The sequence below is a fragment of the Pelmatolapia mariae genome, linkage group LG18 (genome assembly GCF_036321145.2).
Source record: "Pelmatolapia mariae isolate MD_Pm_ZW linkage group LG18, Pm_UMD_F_2, whole genome shotgun sequence".
NCBI classification, from domain to species: Eukaryota; Metazoa; Chordata; class Actinopteri; order Cichliformes; family Cichlidae; genus Pelmatolapia; species Pelmatolapia mariae.
The window spans coordinates 26,631,696-26,642,103 of NC_086243.1; the positions used below are offsets into that span (position 1 = coordinate 26,631,696).

A 10,408-nucleotide genomic window follows, 5' to 3' on the forward strand; every position below is an offset into this window, starting at 1 on the left:
ACATATCAATTCGAAAATATTTGATTGTTTTTATTGGTACAAGTGCATGCATTATTTTAACACATTACATTGAAATGTAGCGCTTTCTGCTCTTTTATTTGCTGTTCCATACTATAGCATATATAATGAAGCAAGTATACTGGACCAGTTTTTCTAAACTTTGGTTGAGACATCATGCCATTGCTGCTAAAGTAAAATATTTTAATTTTGCATCAGTAAAATAGATTTTAAGATATGAGCTGGTGTGTAGTTCACCCACACGGAGTTTAACTGTTGTAGAAGTTACTGTAAGGTAAGTTTTAAATTTAGTCGAAGACATTCAAATAGTTGCTTTGCAGCATTTTATTTCTGTCCTCTTATGGGCTGCACACTGAACCTCAAATCACGGTATCTTCTAGAGTTGCATGAAATTTGTGCTTGCACTGTAGTGCCACATTCTGCAAGTTTGGTCTTAAACAAGACAAATTACAGGTGGATAGTCTTTAACTTTCCAGTCGAGCCAAGATTTCAATTATGTGACATTTTCCGCTAACCAAAAAAACCCCCCCACAATTTCCATGAAGAAATGAAAGGATGAGAGTTAATGATGAAGAATCAAAGAGAAGGTTGTGCATTAAATACCTCATTTACATCTATGGTGACTATCAAGAATTTCAAATGGTCAAAGACTTTGAAGTTTCTCTTTGTTTGTTTGACTACCTATACCTACCCACGTTGATATTTATTATGTGAAATGTATTTTTATTTATGACCTGGGTCAAAGACATAATCCAGAAACTAGTTACTAAAGCAGTGTTGAGTATTTTATATAGACAACTGTCCTGAATTGTTAGATGGACAAATGGACTTAAAGAGGCCATTAAAATAGCACCGACCAAGCCTACAGAGAGACTGTCTGAGGCAGACATTGTGTCACAAAACTATTTCTTGTATCATTTGAGTGCTTCTGTTTTGTTTGTTTTGGGTTTTTTTTTCCCATGGAAATGAAATTCCTAACCTGCCACTGCAGTGTTGATGCCTCTCAAAAGTGCATCACAAAGTAAACCTCTTATAATTTTCCCCCTTCCTTATATGAAGTGTTTTCTGTTTACTTTAGTACAGTGGTTTATTACACAAGGCTGCTGATCAACAATTGCTGAAACCCAAGGCCGTTGTGGAAAGATTTAAATTCACTTTGTACATGAAGTTGGACTACATATTCAAGGATACGTAATATGTGAATAACAAAATATAATTTTCTTCTTTTGTATTTTCTAATAAATGCAAAATTCTGTGTTTGAGTTGTGGATTCTTTTCGTATTGATCAGTCTAAGTAATTACTAAATGTTAAATCTTTCAAATGCTGATTTCTTCCTTATCTCCATTCTGTTACATCTCCTACCTTCCTCCTAGTCTTCCAGTTTTTCCATATTCTTGGAAAAAATGTAAAATTGGGACCCTGTAGGGATCCTTGAAGGAGCCTAATTTACACAAAATGTATAAGTTCTAAAATCACAGATGGGACCTTTGACATTACGTTTTTTTTTTTTTCCAATTAATAAGATGCTTTATCATTTTTTAGGATCCCTGGATACGTCTGTTACAGTAACTGCATATTCTAAAGTGGGCCAGTGTGTGACTTGGGAAGATGAATGGCTGATGAGCAAAGCCTGTGAGTTAGTTGAGGCAGACATCACATCGCACCAAGTCTATTTAAGTGTAAAGAATCTGTCTCTCTGACATCTCATGCCAGCATCTACCTGTAGTTCTGGAGGACATTTGACTCATCACTATGCAGTTTCTATGTGTAGCATGTTTGTGGGGAGTAATAAGCTCAGTAATAAGAGAGTAGTTAAATTCAGTTGTGTATTTGAGATTAAAAGGAGGAGATTTAAAAGATGGGCGATGTTACCGTGACTACCTTGATCGGTTTGTAAAACCCTGATCTTGAACCCCAATAACGGCATTTTGGTTGTTGCCATGTTGTGTTTCTTAAGATCCTGCCGTGGGCACATTTGGATGAATACGTGGAGTTTTTAGTTATCACGTTAAGGCTTGTGAGATGCTGTTATGAAGGGAGTTATTACTTCTAGAGACAATCAACTGTCTGTGGCACCAAGCCATAAACATTTTAAATTTTGCTTGCCACAAATGCCCTGTGACAATGTGCACGTGTTTCTTTTGGCTCTTCGAAGTTGGTGTCTGCTTCATCCTGAGTCGAGGGCAGTGGTAAAGGCACAATTCCACAGTAACTTTAAACTGTCAGTGAAAGATGGTCTCAATGAAAGTTGGTATTAATTGTGACCCACCACGAGTGGCTGGATTTAGGTTTCTCAAATCTGTTTTGTGTGTTTCAAACTTTTTTGAAAACAGCACACTGGGTGCTGGCAGCTAAGAACAAGAAACTGAGGCTACAGTTCACACAGGCTCACCAAAACTGTACAATATGAGTGATGAGTCTTGATTTCTGTTGCAACAATCAGATTTTAGGGTCACAATCTGAGGAAAAATTGGGGTTCGGAGTGCTGCTGGTGGTGTAGCAGTGTGGTCGATCTTTCCTTGGCACAGTTCGGGCACCTTGGTACCAATTGAGCTTTCTTTAAACACCACAGTCTATCTGACCACAGTGTACCCATCTACAGATGGCTGCTTCCAGAAGGATAACATATTTTTGACGGGTGTGTTAAGGGTTTAGTCTAGAGGTATGATTAGTCTGGTACTCATTTGTATCAAGAGATCTATTTCTTCTTACACAGAAAAAAGGTCTCCAAACAAATTCATATAAAAGCAAATCAAATAGATTAAGGTATCCACGTATGTTTTCTTGTATTTTCTAAATATTGTACTGATGTCCTGGACTCCCAAAGAGAAGGTCTGTTGTTCCATTTGCACACATTTCCTGAACTTTCTTTATTCAAACATTTTTTCTATCTTTCTTTAGTTTTTACTACTGCTGCAATGAGTATTTGTAAGTACAATCTGACTTGTTTTTTGAGACCATGTGGCATATTTCCCAATTAAATACAACAAGAATCAAAACTAATCTTTGAGCTGGTTATTGACCTTTATCTCTATCTTATTTCTTAACCCACAATTTCCTTTCTACGTGCAGTTTTAGCTCAAATTTAACACCCATGGGTGATGACTCAGAAGGATGAAGGCCTCGTACCTGTTATTCCACCGCGCCTCTATTCGTGTATTTATGGTAAAGCCCTCCGCCACACGGAAGAAAGGTTTGAGCTAGCATGATGCTCACAGGGATGTAAAAATTTTCTACTGCGTCGCTTCTTTTCACATTTTTTAAACCACTGCTTGGAAGCACTTACTAATTCTTCATTTACCTGGCATATATTACTTTGAATGAGTCAACATGGCGACGTGCATTCCCTTTCAAACACAGTTATCCTCAATAATGGAGGTTCTGGTGAAGGCAGCAGTGGCAGAGATATCCAAACTAGTCGATGACAAATGTGCGTTTCTGCATCTTGAAATATCCCGAAAGCAGAGCGAGAACGAGATGCTGAAGAGGAAACTGCTGCTGATGGAGAGCAAAAATGCGCAGCTGCAGCGAGGATTCGGTAAGATTTTCATCACTGTTTGTGCCAACTGACAACTCAGTGTGTTGTGCATCTAAATGTAGAAGTAGAACCAAACGCAGGAAGAATTTGATTTAAAAAGCCACCGATGATGTGTTTTATATTAACCTCTGCTTATTTTTGTAAATGAATTTCGAGGTATTTTACTCCCCCTCCAAATAATATCTACTTTTCCTCGGCTCGAGCTTTCAAATTGAAATTTTTCTTTCCTTCTGCAACCAGAAAACTACATGGACAGAGGAACTGATGTGGGGAGCAACTGTCCGCACCCTGCAAGAGATATGAAGGTCTGTGTTTACTACATGCTCTAATAATTGTTGCCTTTTAGACAACATTTGCTCTTTTTAAAAAAACAAACAAAAAAACAACCTTTTTTGTTTTTAGAGAAGTTATACATGAAATGAACATGTTGCTGCAAGTTTCAATGTTTACACAGTTTAAAAACACACCAGCTACATAGAAAAAGTAACTATGCTTATTTAGATATTTTAAAAGGGCGACCTGGCCTTTAAACAACCATGAAGTGACATCTAAGGGATAATTTTGTAACAGCAAAAATGGTGATTGAAGGATAAAAAAATGTTTTGAAGAAAAGTCAACAAACTGTTAATTTTATTCCTTGTTAAATTAAAGTTATTTCAATAATCCTTCAAAATAGCACCTGTAGGTCTTTCATGGTGGCTACGATGGGGTAAGATTTGCCTCTAGAGTAATTTTGTTACCCCTCTATGTGTCACACACCTAGACTTAAAATCAGTTCCAGGTTAGGCGTCAGCGATTTGAGCTTCCTTTAACAGTGACAGCTGAAAGCTGTGAGGTTTGTGCTCTGCTGTTCTCTTTGCTGTTGAAGTTTGTGGTTGTCATCAAGACAATATCTGAAGAGTGTCTTCATTTAAAAAAAAACCAACACAAACAAATCAAAACAAGAAAACTTGTGCTGCCTGTGAGCATGGGAATTCAAACATATCTCCAAATGATATGAAATAAAAAACCCCACACGTGGAAGGTCAGTTCAACCCAGGGGTAGATTGACTGATGCAACAAGAAGTCTTGCAAAAACTTGAGCATTTGTTCATTTATTCTTTAGCTGTTAGTGTCAAAGTGTTAGCATCGGAAAAATAAAGAAACAGTAGAGCTGTATGGCTGGAGTAATAGTAGACATGTTTGGTGCAGACAAAAGACAGCTTTTCATGAGAAAAACTGTTCACCATCTGTGATGTTTAGTGGTGGAAGTGTTGTGGTTTTGCGCTGTTTCGCTGCCTCTGCAGTAAGGTCGCTTATAGTCATTTATTTACTTGTGAGTTCTACTTTATATTAAAAGCTGCTTAGATATAATGTGAGGTCATCTGTTGAGTTTGCATTGAGGGGATTCTCAAAAATCTTTCATGTCAGAGTGATCAGAAATTTTCACACCCAGACTGATGAACACTTCCGAAAAGCCTACAAAAAGTTACAGTGTTTGGACGTGGATATAAGATTTCTAGTTTTGTACACCAGCAGAGTGGATTTTAGATCAAACAATCGAGATGTGGTGAAAGCGCAGACTTTCAGCCTTTAATTGAAGGGGTTTAACAAAACTGTTGCATTAACCTTTCAGGAGTTATGGGCATTTTATGCACAGTTCCCCATTTTCAGAGGCTCAGAAGGACCTCACTGTATTTCTGCTAGGCACTCACTCACCATTTAAAGTAATTGCTGTTGCTGTTTTTGTACTGTAAATGATTGAAACGGTAACTTTATCTTAAAGCGTCATCTTTATTTTGTTTTCCAAAAGAATTAAAAGTTTGCCTTTGTAAATAAAAAAATCCAGAAATTTTTAGTGGGTGTATATATTTTTTTCACAAATTGTAAAAGAAAAATGGGGGGAAAATGGGCAGCTGACACTGGTGAAACTAGTTCAAAAACTGGATCAAAAACCTGTGTGTTATTCTAATAGTGTCAGTTGTATGATAAATGTCACCTCGCTGCGGAAATGTCACCTCTTAATCTTATAGTTTTGGTTTCATTGCTGAGACTTTGCTTATGTGCCACCACTCCCATAGGTGTTTCTATTTATGGCAGGTAGCTGTGTTACCAAAAAAAGGTTTAAAAACACCAAAAATGGTGGATTAATAATTAGTAAGTTGTTTGTAGAGGGGAAAACAAAGCTAAAAGAAGTGAAATATAAAACTTAATTTGGCAGATTCCGGTGTTGCAATCTCTATATTATTACCGTATATCTTAGAAGTTCTCAAGTTGAAAAACAAATCAGGTAATCCATGCCCTTTTGTGTAGTTTCCTGAGATTGAAGATGCCACTGTTTCCTTCACAATTAAAGAAGAAAGTCCAGATGAGGCACTGTGGATCAGTGATTCTGCTGGACCAATTGGTGAGTTGAAGACCTAGGTTTTGTGCAAGAATTAAACCTTAATTGAACTTTACACCCCCACCTGAAGTCTCCTAACACCTGTCACCCGCAGGTTCTGCTGTTCAGTACTCTAACACTGCTAGTGCTCCAGAGAACCAGCAGTTTGAAGAGGGCCACCAGTTAACCCATCCAGAGGTTGCCAGACAGAAGCCATCAGAGTTCAGTGACTCGTTTAACTCTGCCCAGCATGCAGTAGACATCAGTAGCCTTCAGTTCACAGTGAAGACAGAGAAGGAAGAAGACCGACTGGCATTCAGACAGGATGGGTGCCAGCACAATGTGGGGAAGCAGACGCAACTTGCTGCTGAATTTTCATTGGATGAAAGGGAGAACCAAATTTGGTCGTCCATAATTGAAGGTAATGACATTGACACTGGTTTCCCTGACTTCTCTAGTGTAGTAGAGGAGTATTCCAGCACGTACCCGGACCATTCAGATCCAAATGTAGCTTCTAACCCGAGCAAGTCGACTAACGTCCAGCAGTTGCCTTCTCAGAGGCTTTGCAATGGGATTTACAACAGTGAATATCAGAAGGATGTTCCACAGTCGTCAGATTTCCAGCCTAGGTCGCAGGCTCCGTTGTTGCAGCAAGACAAGCAGAAGGAACAAGTTTACCCGCAGAGAAACGCGCCACACTCCACTCACCTGAGCCAGCTAGAGGAAGACCCTGAGAGGGAGACCGCAACTCGGGATGGACCAGTTGTAACTCAGTCGCACAACACGTTCACACCGAGCAGCTTTAACCCTCACAGCCTACACAAACCCCTCTCCGGGACGGCCCGATGCTACGGGTGCTCGCAGTGCGGAAAGTCGTTCAGCCGCCTCCACCAGTTCAAGCTGCACCAGCAGAGCCACAAGAGAAAGCGAGCGTTTTGGTGCACGGTGTGCGGGAAGAGTTTCCAGTGCTCGTCGCACCTCAGCATACACCACCGGACTCACACGGGAGAGAAGCCGTACGGTTGCGGACAGTGCGGGAAGAGGTTCACGCAGCAGAGCAGCCTGAGGGTCCACCAGCGGACGCACAGCGGGGAACGACCATACAGCTGCTCACAGTGCGGGAAAACCTTCATCCTCATGCATCATTTAAAGCGGCACAGAATCATTCACACCTACAGCTGAGGTGGTGCGAGAGGTTCAGGTGAAAGACGACAGTCTGAGAATCAAATATTCAGTGAGCGGCAGCTTTTTTTTTTCCATTGGAATTTTTTTTTAACCATATGGCATTACTGAACAACTTTGTATACTAATGCATATTTTACTATGCAAAATCCATCTGCGTGGATATCAACATGTTTGCTTCTTTTTAAGTACTTAAAATGATCAAAATGTGAAACTGAACTGCACCCTCGTTCACATGTTTGTGAAACCCTTCCAAAGCTAGAAATCCAAAAAAAATGGAAAAAAAGGAAAACAAACCAAGCTCTTAAATGGCTGAGTCATCATCTAAAACCACGCGGCTTTGCTCTTAGTTACCTGCATAAGTGCAGATCTGCTCTGACTTCCTGTTTGTTTTTGCTTCTCATGTCGAACTGGGGTTCGTGTCATCTCAGTACTGAAACCTTACAAGCACAAGATGCTCATTACCCCCCATTCACTCTGACAAAGGTTTTTCATTCAAATTCATTCAAACTTTTCTCAGGTTTGTGCTTTAATGTCAGATGTTCTAAGCCTGCCTGACTCGTCCTCTCTGTTAGATTTTCCATGAAACTCTTCCCATAAACCCTTTGCTCTTTGTTATGCTTTATATTAAAACTGTTATCAAAACCAACAGATGCATTTTTTTTTACTGTTATACTCACATGAAAGACTTAAATTCAGACCTTTAGATGGATGAAGGGATAGAGGGTTTTGTCAGTGTTTCTGGTTTTGGACGTCACATTTTTTTCAACAACAAACTTCGAGCTCTTGGGTGCAGCTACTCGGGTAGAAAAAATGAATGTCACATTGTGGTTTGTACCCACAGTTATGTGACTATAACCCTCAGGTACACACTTCTGTTTGCTCCACTTCACGTGCCTGGCCGTGGAGCGCTGGCTGCTCTGAAAACTCTCACTGCGAGACAGGTGTGCCTCTCCTCAGCTGGCAGTGCTCCTATCACACCGCTCCAGCTCTCCTTCATACAGCTGAACCAGAAAACCACTCCCTGCTGACACGGAGTTCCTCAAACTACTTGCCTGAGTTCACTATCATTCAAAATTAGGCCTGCAAATATTATTTTAGTCCATTAACTGTCAAAAAAGATATATGACTGATTAACATGATTTAACTCATCCTCAGACCTTTCCAACACTCTTGTCACGTTGACCATTAAGTAATTCACCAATTTTGTGAGTCTTTAACAGTAGAAACAGATACGAGCTGAATTTTAGCATTAGTAAAACCTTTGGGGTTTTTTTCCCTTAAAAAGTTTCAAACCACAGCTTTAACTTTTTGTGTCTTGAATAACCTTTGCGGCACAATTTGGTCCAAAGACATCCAAATATGCAACAGGCAGACACACAGACATATAAACACTGTTGCTATGGGACCACCTTTGTAGCAGTTCTTGTTTGTTGAAACAAGGATGAAATTTTGCCCTGATGACACACCGACAGGTTCACAAAGAAAAACAATGGTCCAAAAACCAATTAGATGAAAGACATGAAAAAAACAAGCATTTGATTTTAAGATTTGATTTTGTAACACATACAAGATATTTAATAGGAACATTTGCTAATAATTTACTCGGTCAGCAATCAGACGATGCTCAGATTATATCATTCTACTGTAATCCACCAAATTTCTGTCTGCTTTTCTGCAAACTACAAAACTTCAGCAATAGTCATGGCAACTAATTTTAATCTTCTGAATGTCCTTATCTAGATTTAATTTTATTTTACCTAACAAACACCCACCAACATGTGAAAATGACCCTTTTTTTTAGCATTTATACACTTATCATTTTATATAAGCATCGTAACATTTTAATTGCACGACAATTAAACGTCTCTATTATTGTGGGCTCTTTAACTTGAGGTGACTGTTGGGATCTGGTGTTATATAAATCAAATCAAATTGAAGTGACAATAACATGATTTATATCTACAAAACTTGCCTGCCGACCACCGAACAACAGACTGAAACTGCGAACAGACACTACTGCATCATGCCATGTACTCATCAGATTTGCAGTCAGTCCATTAGATGAGATGCCAGCAGAGGGCGTTGTAACTCATCCAGGGTGACTGAGCAAAAAGGGAACTATGCTGCTGCCTGAACAGGAACAGGGAGTTCACACTTTGATGTTTATTACAGGAACTAACAGCAACCACCTGCCTGTGAACTTCATGTATTTTACAGCCTCTTACATAAACTACTCTCAGGACAGTCCTGCAACAGGCACATCAGCCTCTAGTGCACTTGTCTCTGTCTCTTTGCGTTATTCCACCTCTTCGTGCTTTGTGTTCTTCACTCGCTGTTTTCTCTTGGACTGTCAGGCTCTTAAAGAGGAGAAACCCTGTAACATTGAGACAGTAGATTGAGTCGTACACAGGCTGTAACAGGCCTGAGGTCATTTGGATAAAACTGCTTCCTGTAGTTTATAAGATAAGCCTTTTGGATTGTGGGATTGCTCCGGTGACAGTAATGTCAGCTCACTTGGTTTATACTGAAATCTCTAAACAGCAGTGGATTACTGCGAAATTTACTTCTATGGTTTCCAGATAACAGATCCATGAAATAACGCATTCATTCTTAGAAAAATAATGCTGGCATACCTGAAATACGTCTTTTTTTTTATTTTAATTTTGCCTTCATCAAGTTAATATCCCAATTTTACTACCAAATATGGCCTTACTCTGGGTTTGTTCTGTTAATAAATGTTGGAAATATAAAATTCTGAAGTATGATTATTATGCTATAATGTTAAATATTAACCTTGATTAACATGAACATTTCAATATCATCCTTATGAACAGATCAACACTGTGACATCAGTCTTCTGTGTAAGGTGACCTTGAGTGTTTTGAAAGGCGCCTAAAATAAAATGTATTATCATTATTGTTATTACTTCTCTATCCCATTTTCAAGGCTCCAGACTCTTGGCCTTGTTCAAAACCTGTCAGAATTTTTGCTAAGAGCACGTGCACAGAACTAATATGGAAAATCTTGTTGGTTAAATTTAAAGTTTGTCTTTGTGGGTAGGATAAAATACACAGTTTTAATGTGGCTTTTTATTGGGAGGTTGTAAAGTACAACAAAAAACTGCCCGGGTGCAGTGTTCCCCAGTAGACGGCGTGTGAAAAACACTTCCTTTTTCTTCTACATTATCTTTCGAGAACAGCTGTCATATTTGTGAAACTTACTGCATAATAGGTTTTTTTTGCGTGCATGCACACTAAAATGTTAGACGGGGAAGTTTTTAAAGCTAAAATGGGGCTTATTTGTC

General features: G+C 39.1%; 1 protein-coding gene across 1 annotated transcript; it reads left to right on the top strand.

Moving 5' to 3' along the window:
- Positions 1 to 3,208: 3,208 nt before the first annotated feature.
- LOC134616897 (zinc finger protein 8-like) lies at positions 3,209 to 7,741 on the top strand. Its single transcript, XM_063461962.1, has 4 exons — positions 3,209 to 3,557; positions 3,798 to 3,862; positions 5,850 to 5,943; positions 6,035 to 7,741. The coding sequence occupies exons 1-4, from the start codon at positions 3,350 to 3,352 to the stop codon at positions 7,099 to 7,101; spliced, it is 1,434 nt and encodes a 477-aa protein (XP_063318032.1). The 5' UTR covers positions 3,209 to 3,349; the 3' UTR covers positions 7,102 to 7,741.
- Positions 7,742 to 10,408: the final 2,667 nt, after the last annotated feature.